General features: G+C 45.1%; 5 protein-coding genes across 5 annotated transcripts; 3 read left to right on the top strand and 2 right to left on the bottom strand.

Annotated features, from left to right (window-relative positions):
- Positions 1-2,271: 2,271 nt before the first annotated feature.
- Positions 2,272-3,999, top strand: NCS57_01192200 (Amidase; the record flags this gene model as incomplete). Its single annotated transcript, XM_053061616.1, has 3 exons — positions 2,272-3,690; positions 3,744-3,828; positions 3,884-3,999. 3 exons carry the CDS (start codon positions 2,272-2,274, stop codon positions 3,997-3,999), a joined length of 1,620 nt encoding a protein of 539 aa, XP_052908144.1.
- Positions 4,000-4,049: 50 nt separating this feature from the next.
- NCS57_01192100 (Zn(2)-C6 fungal-type domain-containing protein) lies at positions 4,050-5,585 on the bottom strand (the record flags this gene model as incomplete). Its single annotated transcript, XM_053061615.1, has 3 exons — positions 4,050-4,883; positions 4,943-5,430; positions 5,486-5,585. 3 exons carry the CDS (start codon positions 5,583-5,585, stop codon positions 4,050-4,052), a joined length of 1,422 nt encoding a protein of 473 aa, XP_052908143.1.
- A 6,028-nt stretch (positions 5,586-11,613) lies between these two features.
- Positions 11,614-12,069, bottom strand: NCS57_01192000 (uncharacterized protein; the record flags this gene model as incomplete). Its single annotated transcript, XM_053061614.1, has 1 exon — positions 11,614-12,069. One exon carries the CDS (start codon positions 12,067-12,069, stop codon positions 11,614-11,616), a length of 456 nt encoding a protein of 151 aa, XP_052908142.1.
- A 643-nt stretch (positions 12,070-12,712) lies between these two features.
- Positions 12,713-13,153, top strand: NCS57_01191900 (uncharacterized protein; the record flags this gene model as incomplete). Its single annotated transcript, XM_053061613.1, has 1 exon — positions 12,713-13,153. One exon carries the CDS (start codon positions 12,713-12,715, stop codon positions 13,151-13,153), a length of 441 nt encoding a protein of 146 aa, XP_052908141.1.
- A 740-nt stretch (positions 13,154-13,893) lies between these two features.
- NCS57_01191800 (uncharacterized protein) lies at positions 13,894-15,641 on the top strand (the record flags this gene model as incomplete). Its single annotated transcript, XM_053061612.1, has 6 exons — positions 13,894-13,959; positions 14,010-14,150; positions 14,204-14,599; positions 14,660-15,276; positions 15,327-15,403; positions 15,466-15,641. 6 exons carry the CDS (start codon positions 13,894-13,896, stop codon positions 15,639-15,641), a joined length of 1,473 nt encoding a protein of 490 aa, XP_052908140.1.

Here is a 15,641-nt window from a genome sequence, read left to right as displayed (position 1 = left end):
GGAGGAATAGATTGGGTGAGAAGTGGTGATGGTGTAAAGGGATCGGGCAGGTTGCTGATAATCCAAACGATGAAGGGAGAGTCGGTATTGCTTTATATATTGATTCCATGGTATCTTAGCTATGTTACTCGGCACTCTTGCGCACTTTGTCTCAGCTACCAATCGAGCATATCTCAATCTAGGGAAGCTCATGTACCTCGCAGAGCCTAGGGACAGTGCAGCGCAAATGTAAATGATTGGCTACCTGTGGGTCTGGGCCTTACTCCGCACTATTAAGCATGTTGATTCAGCTATGAACCTAGGTATCGAGCATATCTCAATCTGGGCAAGCTCATGTACTCCGCAGATCCGGGAGATAATGGCGAGGTAGATCCACTCCCAAGGGGCAGTGGAGTACCGTGCAAATGTAAATGATTGGCTACGTACCTGGGGGCCTGGACAATCTGCAAGGTTTGGAAAGATGATGGGCGAACTCCCGACACGGATTCAGGCGGTGGCAAAGATCGGCTTTTGCAGGAATTGATGATATTCGACACTAAGGCAACGAAGTCCTAACTCTAAGAAGCTACTCCCTTGGACGCGGCAAAATCATCCTTTACGTTTTGGTAAAACTTGCCGTCTGCCAGCACCCACCCAGTCATGGGCATGGCTTTGCCTGCCGCGATTGTCTGCCGATGTGTCTCTTGGGTTCCCGCAGCCGTGATAAAATGCCGCGTGTGGTTCTTGGCACTATCGCAGACTGGAATACCGATGAGGGCGTGAAGCGCCGGCACCATTTGCGAGACGTTCCCCTGGTCGGTGGATCCAGGCATTAGCGCGTCGTCCAGAGCCGATAGCTATTTCCCCTGATCAACAGTCCTGGAACCCTTCGCAGAGCGGCCTGTTTACCACCAGATCCGCAAAGCTTTGAGACGACTGAATCTCCAGCTTACACCCAGAGGCAAGCGCACCCGCTTCAAGGCATTTCTTTACACGGGCGCCCAGTGCCTTGACCCTATTGATGGTGCGACTGCGAACGGTATATTTCGTCTGAGGAGTTTCAGGAATGGCGTTGGTCATGTTTGGCGCTTGGAGGATGGCTCCATGGACTCTCCCATCAGGACGCAGCTGCTGCCGCAGCATTGAGATGTTATTATAAGCGCCTACAAGGGCGTCGAACGCATTGATGCCTTCCCAAGGACTAGCGCTGGCATGCGCACTGATGCCGTGATATATAGCGACGATATCGTAGCACGAGATAGGGGCTCGACCTGCAATGCCAACAACGCTGGGTTCTGGAAACTCTTCGCTTGAGAAGGGGTGCCTGTTTGGATGAGTTTCTGTTTAAGGAATGGGGGGTTCAGGGAGGAACCTCACCCATCATCAACGAGATGTCCACATTGTCATATGCTCCCTTGCGGATCAGATCGATCTTCCCTCCACCATCTTCCTCGGCGGGCGTACCTAACAACTGCGTCTGACCCGGGAGCCCGAACTTCCGGATCACAAAAGCAAGGGCCATGAAGCCGGCAACACTTGCCGTGGCAATGAGATTATGGTCACATGCGCGTCCGATATCTGGCAAAGCATCATATTCAGCGTTGAAATTGGCGGGCGAGTTACAGGGATGCCGTAGCATTCGAGGAACTCGCACATAGCATCGTGGGTATGGCGTTCTTGATATGCCAGCTCTGGGTTTCGGTGAATCTATTGATATCGTTAGAGCAATGTGTCTCTCAACAAGTCCGACTAATGTGATGATAGGCACCTGTTGATTCAGTGCCCATAAAGAGGAATCCAGCTCGGCGATATATTCATCGACGGCACGCTGGATATCTTGCTTAGTGAGTGTAGTGATGGTTGATTGTTCCGTTGTTGCTATAATTCGCTCTGTCTCTAGAATCATATCTCTCCTTCAATGTTGTTCACATGTTGGCATCCCCCTCGTGAAAAATGGTGATCACGGCGCAAAAGTGCATGATTGGCCAGGCCAGGCTCTAATCGTCTGGCAGATACCAGCCCCGCCCTGACGAGGAATTTTTGGAAAAGGAAGCCAAGCCATATCATCTATCGCCTCAGCGGCGCAAATCTCTTTGATTGCTGGCTAGCAATTCCGCGGGGCAAGTGCGAGGGACCAGCTCGGAAGCCGGAGCCGGCACAATTGTCCCCTACACAGACCGCGATGAGGGGAGAGACTACTCCGTCGCTCCGTATATTAATGAGAAATGAACCGTGTTCAATTGCATGGATTAATCGTTAAGTTCATTTTCTCCTCTTCCACCCATCGTCACCATGACTGCTCTCAACTGGCAAGAAAAGGTCTCAGCCAAGCAAGCCGAAGCAAAGGCAAAAATTCCTGCCGAATGGCTTTTGCCGGCAGAAGTGCTCCAGCAGACCTCTCGTGATGAGCTCTCGGTCTTGGGTATTCCCAAGACATGCGGCCTCCTCACGACTCGAGAGCTTTCCATCACCGAGGATTTCGATGCCACAGCACTACGTGACAAGCTCGCTGCAGGCGAGTTTAGTGCCCTCGAGGTGACGGCTGCATTTTGCAAGCGCAGCGCCATTGCACAGCAGCTCACATACTGCTTGACCGAGACCATGTTCCCCATGGCCCTGGCGCGAGCCAAAGAACTCGACGAACATTTGGCTACACATGGCAAACCCATGGGAGCCCTACACGGAGTGCCTATTAGTCTCAAGGAGACGTTCAACGTCGAGGGAGTGCCGTCTTCTCTGGGGTTGGTCTCGTTCCTCCAACGTGAACCTGTCACCAGCAACTCAGTATTAGTCGACATTCTTCTGGCTGCGGGTGCAGTACTCTACGTCAAGACAAACGTCCCACAAACCATGATGACGGCAGATTCTCACAACAACGTCTTCGGCCGCGTTCTGAATCCCATCCGGCGCAACCTCACAGCCGGCGGCAGTAGTGGCGGTGAGGGAGCCTTGGTGGCCATGCGCGGATCTATCCTGGGCATCGGCACCGATATCGCTGGTTCTATCCGCATCCCTGCCTTGTGCTGTGGCACATTTGGCTTCAAGCCCAGCGTGGGTCGCGTGCCCTATGCCAAACAGGCCAGCGCAGGCCGTCCTGGCATGACTGGCATTGCACCGGTAGCGGGTCCGCTGTGCCACTCTGCCCGGGACGCAGAGCTGCTCCTCAGGGTCGTGTTTGATGCTCCTGCAGATGACATGGACGATAATGCCCTTGGCCTGGCCTGGAACGAACCAGCGCCTCGATCCGGCGAGATCCTTACTATTGGTCTCTTCCCCGAGGATCCCAAGGCCCCTCTCCATCCGAATATGCAGCGCGTCCTAGTCGAAGCAGTGGAGAAGCTCAAGGCCGAGGGGCATCGTATTGTGGACCTTTCTGGCAAAGTCCCATCTGTGACAGATGCAGCTGATCTATCATTTAAATTCTTCCGCATCGACCCGGACAAGACTGTTCTGGGCCATGTCTCGAAGAGCGGCGAACCTTTTATTCCGTCGCTCCGGTTCACTTACGATTTGTCCGGCAACGAACCTGAGCCTACCCTGCGTGGGCTTCTCGACCTCAACGCGGCACGAGCTGGGATGACAGGCCAGATGCGAAGGCTATTCGTCGATAACAAGCTAGATGTGATTCTGGCCCCAGGATACCAAACCTGCGCTGTGCCACACGACACTTTCGGCGTCCCGGTGTATACGGTGATTGGGAATATGATCGACGTATGGCTCTCATGCTAGTTCCTTGAAGAAGTCATGCTGACTGCGCATTTTAGTATCCTGCCTGCGTTATTCCATTCGGGCAGTCCAATGAGGTTGCCGATACCAAATTTGTGCGAGATGTTACTTATGTTCCAAGCTGTAAGACATTCATCATTGTCAGTTGAGACTTGAAAATCGCTAACGAATCACATAGACCTTCCTAAGGAGGTGGAAGATGCCCCTTGCCATGTGCAGCTCATTGGTCGTCGACTGAAGGATGAAGTATTGATGAAGCACGCCAAAGTGGTTGAGCGAGTGTTGTCAAGATGAAATTGCCGGCATTAGTGGAAGTTGTAATTTCTATATAGAGCTGAGGTTTGTTACTGCACATATTCCTCGCCAACAGAGATACTACTTTCGGAGCCCTCGACTAAAATCCGTAGTCCCCGTCTTGTCATCATGGCTCTGTCACCTTGGGGCAAGTCCCAAATATAGTGTAGCCAGTTTTGTGTTCGGGTAACAAGCCCGTGTCGTCTGTGGGCTAGCTCGTCAATCTTCTTTTGGAGTGAGTGACGGGTATGGGAATCCACTGCAATGGAACCCAGGACGGTTAAGGGCCAGAGCAAGTATCCAAGCAGATTGTTCTGTGTATCCAGAACATGTAGGACATCTAATCCACGTTGCAGAATACGGTATACTTGCTCCATAACCTCCGATTCTGGAAGCATGGGATGCACTTTCAGCAGCATGACATGCATGGCCTCGAGGTGTAGCTGATAGGCATCCTGGTTTGCGACCTGCTTGAACTGCAGTAGCTGAGAGCTGAGGTGCTTCCACGTCTGAATTTCACCTTCGTTCAAGGGGCGAGAGACACGGGCTAGCCGAGTCACGCCAGCAATGAGAAGGAACAAGTTGTATGGTGCATCGAGAACCGGATGAGTCGTCTTATTCGACCAGGTCCCGGCTTCGGATTGGGAGTTGGAGAAGTATCGAGCCCAATTCAGCGTGTCGTCAACGTTTGACAGCGCATCCAGAGACGGATTGAACAGCATCAGAAGCGAACTATGATAGAGAAAGGATTCTGCACAGAGCCGTTCAAACGTGGTGGCCGACCGAGTACTGATTTGCATTTCGGCGGATTCTCGTTGGGTGAGAAGCGCACCAGTAGCTGTTGCGTGCAGGTTCAAATTGAGTTGTGCATCGGGCCGGAGATTCTTGACCACGTTCAGCTCCTCAATGTCTAGATAAAACATGAGGAATGGAGTCAACTCACCTCAAATACGCACAAGAAAATGGTCGTCGCTAACAAAACATCATCATTCCCTGCGTTCGGCGCACGCCCTATCCGAACTCGCAGATTGTGCAGAGACAAGCGGTAGCTCTCCATGGCCAATCGCTCATAGTGCCGCGTTTTCATATCAAATGCGGCAATGGCAATTATAACTGCCATCAAAGGAGGGGAAACATGTGCCAGCCGAAGCATATACTCTTGATTGGAATATTCGGGGCGACAGTCCTGCCGGACTATCCGCGGCATGATTGAGTTGGCGAAATGTGAGAACAAAGTGACATGGTCGGCGGGTTGTAAAGACAAGTCACTGAAGCCGCCAGGGAGACTCCGCTGACTCTTCCACGACCAAGGGGCTCGACGGCGGTCAGCAACCAGGTCCACGACCGTGGGCCAGGTGCACTGGAGGCCGTTGCGACTGCATCCCTTGCACCGAGGCTTGACTTCGTCGCACTTCTTACGGCGTTTACGACCTGAAGGTGGCGAGTTAAGGGGGCGGGGTAGCAAGCGGAGAGGCCATTCACTCACATTGTAGACACCCAGTTTGTGTGCGGAGCCTTGCCTTGGATTGGGAGCAAGACGACATGGTAGAATGCTCGAGTTGAAAAGCCGCTTTGCATTGTTGCATTCCTTCTGGCAGGCAGAGCGGAGAAGGAATCTGCGAAGGGGGTTTAGGGGCGACGGTGCGATACTTGTTGGGGCCTGTAGTCCGGCGTTCCCCGTGGCAGCGGAAGTTCCCACGGGGGGTCCATTGACTAGGAAAAGGGGCCCTTGACTCGGAAAAAAGGACATACCTCAATCCAGGTGACAACGCCATTCTGTGCACATGACCCCGCGTTCTGCAACCCCCGCTTCTAACGTCACCAACTTTGGTCAATCTAAGCAGTACCATGCGGTACCCCTAGGTATTATTCTCCGGCGATTTAACTAAAATCGCCTAACGTACTTGATAAGCAAGCGCCGCAGTCATGTAAGCGCCGCACTTTTTTTAACCCCCTCTATAGTTATCGCGATAAAAACACCATAAACCATGTAATCAATTAAAACTACTCACTATACTCTTCCCCAGACGTCTCAATCACTACCTGACAGGTCCTTGCATTATGGCCGGGCTTACCGCAGACACCACAACGCCGAATACCTGGTCGCGCTGACCTTCCTTGACCACCACTCCTCGACGATTCCGCCACCACCTGCGCATCTATATCCATTTGATCAATTGCTTGCCTTCCTTCCTCTACCGTCATTACTCCTCTTTTCTGCAGTCTAGTCCTTTTTTGCCCTCCGGCGCCGGCTTAGTATCTCATTTGCCTGTCGAAGGTCTTGGACCTCTGCCCTCATGAGAGCCATCTCATGCATAACTGCCTTTGTTCCCTTCGCAAGAGACTTTAATGCTTCAAGAATTGACTCTGGAGAGCTACTTTGATGCCTTCTAATCCGTCTTTCAAGGTATTCAGACTGAGATTGGGCCTCAAGCACAGTCTTTGGGGTCTTTGAAGCCCAAGGGGTCGATGGTTCAGCTGCCTCCTCAACCGGCGTTGGCGTCCGCAGCTGAACATCAAGCTTTGAGACCACAGTTTCTGGGTCAAGAGGAATAAGGCCAGCTCCTTTAAAAAGCCCCCCCCTGATATTTGTTTCCGTCATAGTGGCCTCGTGTGCTGCGTGGAAGGCCGGAAAGAACTCGGTCTTTGAAACGTGGGTTATAGAGCATCTGATCAATCGCTCTATTTCTCGACCATAAGCTTGCTTTTAGCACGCTAAAGCACCCGACGTCAAGGGGCTGGAGTAGATGAGAGGAATGAGGTGGCATACAAAGCCGGATGATCTTATTCTCCTCACAATATCTCTCGAATTCGATAGAGTGGTGACTTTCGTGGCCATCAAGGATCAGAAGACGATAGCGACTATTTGATCGTTTGGCTGTGCATCGGTTAAAGTGTTTTAGCCACTCTAGACCGGTCTCATTATCGGTCCAGCCATTTTGGGTCGTCGCAATAGCCCAATCGCCCGGGAGGTTGCTTTCTCGGTACCAGTTGGCGAGGTGATATTGGCCCGCACCGATGATAAACGGCTGGATCGCCCAGCCTTCCGCATTAATCGCTTGAATGACCGTAATCCATTCCCGGTTTCCAGGCTGCACTGATTTTGGCTTTGAACGCCTTTCTGCACCTGTGACAACCATTCCGCTTGCAATCATGCCCATAAGAAAGCCAGTCTCATCAAAGTTATAGATATCATCTGATCGGATGCCGTACTTCGCGATTGTATTCGCCACAAGCCGAAACCAATCGCGGATAATGGTTGGATCTTCGCACTTGGCTCTCTGGTAATCGTATTTACGAAAGAAACGCGTCTTAAGGTCTGGGTGCCGCTTCACGAAGTTATGAGCCCAACGCGTGCCAACTGGTGGCGCGTCGCGGTCGGCAAGCAATTGATCAGCCATTTCTTTCACACCACGTAGCCGTGGGGGAAATCCTCGCGAATCTAGATCGAGAATAAAGTGAATAAGGATCTGTTCCTCTAGATCAGATAGCCGACGTGATTTCTGGATGGTATCGCGTCGAGACTGGATGCCTTGCTGGCGGCGACGTAGTCGTCGCTCATCGACTATATAGGTGCTTGCGGCGCGTCGGATGCTTAGTTTTGGGTTATTTTGAAGGGCCTGAAGGGCAAGAAGGGTTCTAGCTTCAATAGTAATAGCTGGCATATTAGGTTGTTGAGAATCGATTGATCAAATGAAAAGTTAGGTGTAAGGTAGAAAAGTGCGGCGCTTACATGACTGCGGCGCTTGCTTATCAAGTACGTTATACTTAAACCTCTTTTTCTAAGGATAATAAAAATATAATTTTTTAAGATTTTAATCTCTTTAAGTAATTAAGAATTATAATTAAAATATTTATATTAAAAGGGAAAGCTGTAAGGGAAAAGTAATAAAGGCTTTTTAATCTTAATCCTCTAAGGCGCCTCTTAGAAATTCCGGGTCCTTGATAGGTCACGGATTTCCAAAAGGAACAAAAATAAGGTCAAAATTCAATGATTATTATACCTAAGAGATCTAAGGGTTCTTATAGGGAATTCCCCGGGAATTCCTCGGCCCTTCTCGTCACGTGGTTCCCAAGGAATTCCACCACAAAAGCTATTATATAAAGGGGATTTTAACCTCTTTAATTAATTAAGATAAAAGCTATTTATTAGAAATAGAGCTAGCTTTAGTATATTATTAAAGCTATTAATAATTATATAAATAAACCTAATTAATTTAAGCTTATTAAGATTTCTAGCTTTAGGTATAAAGCTTTTATTATTATAATTACTAAGATATTAATTATAATATTTTAATTACTATTCTAAGTAATATAAAATTAAATAATACTAATATTTCTTATTATAACTAGCTAAGAAATATTTTATTTTAAATATATAATATCTTATAATTAAGTTTTTTTATTAAATACTTAGTTTTTTTTTTTATACTATAATAAAATACCTTATATTATTATTATTAAAGATTTATTTTTTAATAAGTATAAGGTAATTAAAAATAATTTATTTATTTTTTTAAAAGTTTAATAAAAGCTTAGAAATTCTTAAAAGTATTTTTAAATCTAGGAACTTTAATATATTAATATTTTTAAGGTATTATAATACTTTTTAAAAACTTAACCCTAATAAGGTTAATAAAGTATAAAAATATTATATTATATTATTATATTATACTATTAATATACTTATATTATTAAATAAAAAACTATATCTTATTACTATAATAGGTATACTTAGTTAATATTATATATATTAATTTTAGATATAAAATAAGCTTTTTTTATTATTATATTAAAAAGGTTTATTAAAGTAAAGGATTAAGTATAAAAATATCTATAAAGCTTATTTAATATTAATTCTTATATTAAGAGATATTAAGTATAATAGCTTAATTATATATAAAACTATATATCTCTAATTAACTTACCTTAATTTACCTTCTAGTATGCTATAAGGTTAAATTACTTTTTAATATTACTTTTAAGAAGTTTTAAATTATTTTTATTTTTTAAATTACTATATAAACCCTAGCCCTTATATTCCTATATAAGGCCCTGTAATTTTATTACCGCTTTGTGAGCAATATACTATATTTCTAGAGGGGGAAATATAAGGCAGAAATTCTAATTACTACTTAATTCAAAAGGGGAACACACTGCATTTCTAGTATATATTCTTAAGCTAGGTGCACCCTTGTTATTTACTAACATACTAATATAATTATATATATATAATATACTTAATAAGTAAGCTATATAGATAAGTAAGCTATATACTTTTCCTTACCCCCCTAAATAGAAATTATTATAAAAAGACTATAAACTATTTAATTAATTAAATCTACTTATTATATTTTTCCCTAGATATCTTAATTACTACTTAATAAGTCTTTATATTATGCCCGGGCTTACTATAGATACTATATCGCCGAATGCCTAGCCTAACCGACCTTCCTCGACTACTACTCCTTAATAATTCGGCCACTATCTATATATCTATATCTATCTAATTAATTACTTACCTTCCTTCCTTTATTATTATTACTCCTCTTTTCTATAGTCTAATCCTTTTTGCCCTCTAGCGCTAACTTAGTATCTTATTTACTTATTAAAGGTCTTAGACCTTTGCCCTTATAAGTACTATCTTATATATAATTACTTTTATTCTCTTTATAAGAGACTTTAATACTTTAAGAATTAACTCTAGAGAGCTACTTTAATACCTTTTAATCTATCTTTTAAGGTATTTAGACTAAGATTAAGTCTTAAGTATAATCTTTAGGGTCTTTAAAGCCTAAGGGGTTAATAATTTAGCTACTTCCTTAATTAGTATTAGCGTCTATAGCTAAATATTAAGCTTTAAGACTATAGTTTCTAGGTTAAGAGGAATAAGGCTAGCTCCTTTAAAAGCCCCCTTAATATTTCTTTTTATTATAATAGCCTTATATATAATATAGAAGGCTAGAAAGAACTTAGTTTTTAAAATATAGGTTATAAAGTATCTAATTAATTACTCTATTTCTCGACTATAAGCTTACTTTAGTATACTAAAGTATCTAATATTAAAGGGCTAGAGTAAATAAGATAAATAAGGTAATATATAAAGCTAGATAATCTTCTTCTCTTTATAATATCTCTTAAATTTAATAAAATAATAACTTTTATAGCTATTAAGGATTAAGAGATAATAAGAATTAATTAATTAATTAGCTATATATTAGTTAAAGTATTTAAGCTACTTAAGACTAATCTTATTATTAATCTAGTTATTTTAAGTTATTATAATAGCCTAATTACCTAGGAGGTTATTTTCTTAGTATTAATTAGCAAGGTAATATTAGCCTATATTAATAATAAATAGCTAGATTACCTAGCCTTCTATATTAATCGCTTAAATAATTATAATCTATTTCTAGTTTCTAGGCTATATTAATTTTAGCTTTAAATACCTTTTTATACCTATAATAATTATTCTACTTATAATTATACCTATAAGAAAGCTAATCTTATTAAAGTTATAGATATTATTTAATTAGATATTATACTTCGCGATTATATTTACTATAAGCTAAAATTAATTATAGATAATAATTAGATCTTTATATTTAGCTCTCTAATAGTTATATTTGTAAAAGAAATATATCTTAAGGTCTAGGTATCGCTTAATAAAGTTATAAGCCTAATACGTACTAATTAGTAGCGTATCGCGGTTAGTAAGTAATTAATTAGCTATTTCTTTTATATTATAAAGCTAGGGGGGAAATCCTCGCGAATCTAGATTAAGAATAAAGTAAATAAAAATCTCTTCTTCTAGTTTAAATAGCTTACGTGATTTAGGGATAATATTAGCTCGGGCTTAGATACTATTCTACTAGGCGCGGAGGGTATTATAATTAACTTAATAGATTAATATAGCGCGTCAGAGACTAAGTTTTAGGTTATTTTAATAGGCTTAAAGGGCAAGAAGGACCTTAGCCTCTCTATTAGATTATAATATACTAGGTGGTAAGGAATTAATTAATCAAATAGAGAAGATATAGGATGAGGGATTTTTGTACAGCTCACTTGTCTATATAGCTCACTTATCAAGTACGTTAGGCATATTTCATTATTGACACCAGATATACTCGAAACTAGGACAACGCCCAAGCACGCCAAAATACGTTTCCGTTTCTAGAACTAAGTTCCTGCTCCTCTAAGCTGAGTTGGTGCTGAGGCCGGGGACATTATTGGTTTCTTCCAGAGATAATCCTGAGCCAGCTCTGGATTCATAGTCTGTTATAACGATCGCGCTCTTTTGTGTCAACAGAGGGGAGCCAGGTGGCGCTTACCCAAGTAAACGGAGGGAGAGATGCTAAGCCGCTCGTACTATGTGCGCTACATTCTCTCTACCATGATTAAGCTCTCTCGTTTTGCCCGTCGTACATTTGTCAATAATGGCAGATACTTCGAAGCTTCCGGTCGGCGGCAAAGATCTTGCGCAGCTGTTTGACCGCAACATCACCCATTCTGTGGCGCACAAGGTAAGTGAACAGCTAGTGTTTGCGTGGGGAAGGGCCAGGAAGTAGTTCTTGTCTCTTTGAGATTGCCTCCTAGCTCGACCCTTGGCTTCATTTATGCCTCCACCTTCTTAGCGATCGCTTCCATACATCCACGATACATGCCCTCGAGGAAGGCCCCCAAATTCTGTCTGTCCGGTCCATCTGGGAGGTCCGTCTCCCCATACCAGGTCATCCTTGTCCTCTCCTCACTGATCGACTCCAGCCTTACGCCAGAGTAAGACTCATTATTCCCGATGTAATCATTGAAGACCTGCCAACGCAAGGAGTGGTCGTCGCCGCTAGCTGCGACAAGGAGCTCCCGAACGGGTTCATTGTCCCAGGATTCCCCTCCATCTGGTCCGTTTTGGATGTAGAGAGAACGGGTTGAACCAACCCCGAATCCATCAAGTGTTGCTTTCGCGACGTTTGGCATCCAGAGTGCCTCGGATCCGTACGCTGCCACAATGGCCCAGACTCGCCCAATTGGGGCATCGAAGTCGCGGGTGGCCTCGGATAGGAATGTAGCCATGGTAAATGTGATGTCGAAGAAAGAGCAACGAAGAGAGGTTTTCGATAGTAAAAAGGGCCGAACAACGCAGGTGAGGCAGGAAATTTAGTGCAAGTTGCAAGTAGGGGATGAAGATGGAGAGAGGGCGTGGTTTCAGCTGGTCTGCTTGAGTCCTTGAGCACTCTTTTATAACTAACTGAACTGCGTGACTTTCAGAAATACCCACAAGATACGGAATTAGATTTGTCAGCTTTAAGGGAGTGATGCCACACCCTGACTGCCTGAGCTATCTCTTGCTTGCGCGAGGAGCCAGTGTTAAACCAGGGGGTGGCCAGATTGGCAGATAGTGAGGCGGCTAGCTTCTGCTCGTTTCCAACAAGGTTCAGAAACGCCTCTTCAGTCACTTGACAAAGCTTAGCGGCAGAGCTTACAAATTCGGAATCCAGAAGAATACCGAGCTGGCCAGATTTATAATCCAGTTTTCGATCGGGTTCTGTATAACTCGCGGAGCGCGACGGCTCGCATGTATAAGAACCCCCCGAAAGTCACTACACCACCACTTCACACTCACTGAAAGTCACCGCGCCAAAACACTACACACCCATCCTACATTCGAAACTTCTTACATCAACAAAACAGCATCATCGAATTCAACACGTCAATCATGTCTCCCACCATCAGAGAAATCGCCAAGCACACCAAAGTCATCGACATTGGGATCACGCAGGTTTGGGGCATCGTGTCAGCTTGGGGCTGCGAATCACTTTGGATGCCAGACTGCACCTCCTCGGCCTTAGAAGGTTACGGGCTGGGATCTATTCGAGTCCTCACATTTTCTGAATTTCCTGGAATGATCATTCGAGAGCGCCTGGAAGCTATCGATCCCGGCAACTATAGCCTACGCTTTCGAGTCTACAGGGACGACCTAAAGGATATGGTGAACTATGGCAATCTCAAACTTGAGGCAGTGGGACCTACTCAAACAAGCGTTCAGTGGATGGGAGAAACCAGCTTGGAGGACGAGGAGGCGTTCAATGCGCAGAGGCAGCGAGTTGAAGACATGTATCTGGGTTTTACGGACTCTTTGTACAATCTCCTCAAGTAGGCATACCATCGGAAGGATCGCCATTTGGATTGATAGGGGTAGATCTCCTTGCTTGCGCGAAGACTATCGGGCCATACTTGCCCCGTTGCTAGGGCACTGTCTAAGAATGAAGAGGTTATGGTGAGCTTCTGTCATCACTCTATTGCTACCAGGGTGAGCTAAGTGATATACTAACCGTAATTGGTTTAGATCCTTGCGCAGTACGTGATGGTAGTCTTCGCGCAAGCAAGGAGACATCGAGCGGTCCTACCAGAGAAGCAAACATCGAATTGAAAGTTGAGTAGATAAGCAGCACAACATATTTCTACCAAGTCTTGGGGATGAGCCGCATTATCGAGCAATCCATCGCCTACGCATTTCGGAAGTAGTTTCCGCGGAGGTAGTAGGATGTTATTTTAACCTCACCGCCAAGTGCCGACCCGGACTTTTTCAGAAGTCCGCAATACCGACGTATCGATGAACGGCCCGATTATGAATTGACGGAGCACTCGATGCCCGTTTGCCGATCACATCTCTCTGCGAGCATGTGAAATAGAATCCAATACACCATCAAGTATCGGCGGTCGGCTTTTGAATGTCCGAACTCTTTCGTTGGATCTGCGTGGTATTAAATGTTGAAAAGTGTTTAAAAATAAGGATGAAGACGACCAGTTTCCGTTCATACAATTATCTGCTGTCTTGACCGTTCTGATCCTTTTTGTGATCCAAGTCCGCCATTTTTCAGAGTTATAGCCGCCATTATGGAACTGTTCCAGGTCAATCAATATTCTCTCCTACTTCTTGTGTCATTACTACTGTCCATCGGAGTAAGTCTATGCCAAATTTGATTTCTTTAGAGCTCTTCTGAGTACATTAGCTCGTTCACAAACTCTACACCGTTATACACGATCCCCTCTCATCGATACCGGGCCCTTGGTACTCGAGATGGACGGAACTGCCTCTCAAGTATTTCTGGCTGACGGGCCAGCGCACAGAGTACGTGCATGGCTTGCATCAAGTATATGGTATGCTCCCAATTTGGCTAATTGAGATGCCCCAAGCTAAAAACAGGTGTTTCTATGCCCCATTGTTCGAATTGGACCTCAGGAAGTTGATGTTTCCGAAGTCGCCTCGGCCAAGGTCATTCACCGAGTTGGCAGCGGCTTTCCCAAGAGCCGATTCTACCAGAACGTAACATCAGGGTCAACCATAAACGTGTTCAGCACTACAGACCCCAACCAACACAAGGCCTTACGGCGACTCCTTTCATCCCCACTCTCCGACGCATCATTGAAGTCATTGGAACTGCTCATCGATAGGCGAGTTCGTCTTACTATACAGAAGATGAAGGAAGAAGCAGAGAAGCGTGGTGCTGTAGATGTGTTCAAGTGGTGGCTCTTCATGGCAACGGACATCATTGGCGAACTCAGCTTTGGTGATTCTTTCCGCATGCTAGAACAAGGCAAGGTGAGTGTTTAGAGCCGGGCAGCTAAGACTCGATGTTAATTACATTGAATTTCTTTACAGAAAAACCAGTATATCCTGGATCTGGAAGGGGTCGCTCTCTTCACCGGACTTCGTACCACGTTCCCAAGCCTTTTCTCTCTGTCAATTTTCCTACCTTTGCCCCTCTTTCGACGAGCAGCTGCGGCAGGGCAGAGGATGAGGCAGTATGCCGAGCAGTCGATTCAACGTTACCGAACATCTCTAGCCGCGGATCCTACCTTGGCCAAGTCAACTCTCTTCACCAAGCTCTTCGATGCTGGTAAAGAAGGTCTATCTGACGAACAGATTCGAGCTGAGGCACTCGGTTACATTGTAGCAGGAAGTGATACCACGGCAAATACGCTCACCTACCTCTTATGGTCGGTATGCGGACGCAAAGAGGTGAAGCAAGCACTTTTGAAGGAGCTGCAGGGATTGCCTGAAGACTTCCATGATGAGCATTTAAGGGCGCTTCCTTATCTGCAGCAAGTCATTGAAGAGACATTGCGCTTGTACTCGGCTGCTCCTGCGGCTCTTCCGCGTGAAGTCCCTCAAGCAGGGGCTGACTTGGCTGGATTCCAAATTCCAGGAGGCGTCACAGTGACGACCCAAGCTTACTCCCTCCATCGAGACCACGTTGTATTCCCAGAACCTGAAAAGTAAGTAATGACAAAAATACTAGTGAATTTCTGGGCTTAACTGTTTGTAGGTTCGATCCAACGCGTTGGGCCACGCCAACGCCCGAGATGAAGCACGCCTTCATGGCCTTTGGCGGGGGTAGCCGAGGTACGCCTGATCTTATGCCCCTTCTTGATACCACTTGGGGGTCCAATTTTGACTTGAAATAGTCTGTTTAGGAATGCATCTTGCTCGAATGGAGCTTCGGCTGGCAACTGCTCGTTTCTTCCACGCCTTCCCACATGCCTCGCGATCGAACCTCGAGGGCATGACAGACAAAGACATGATGCCACGAATCTATTTTCTTTTAGCTCCTCAAGGGAAACGGTGCCTAATTGACATCTAA

This window comes from Fusarium keratoplasticum, chromosome 10, assembly GCF_025433545.1.
Source record: "Fusarium keratoplasticum isolate Fu6.1 chromosome 10, whole genome shotgun sequence".
Classification (NCBI taxonomy): Eukaryota; Fungi; Ascomycota; class Sordariomycetes; order Hypocreales; family Nectriaceae; genus Fusarium; species Fusarium keratoplasticum.
The sequence above is the reverse complement of the archived record's forward strand: the minus strand, read 5'-3'. Positions and strand labels throughout refer to the sequence as shown.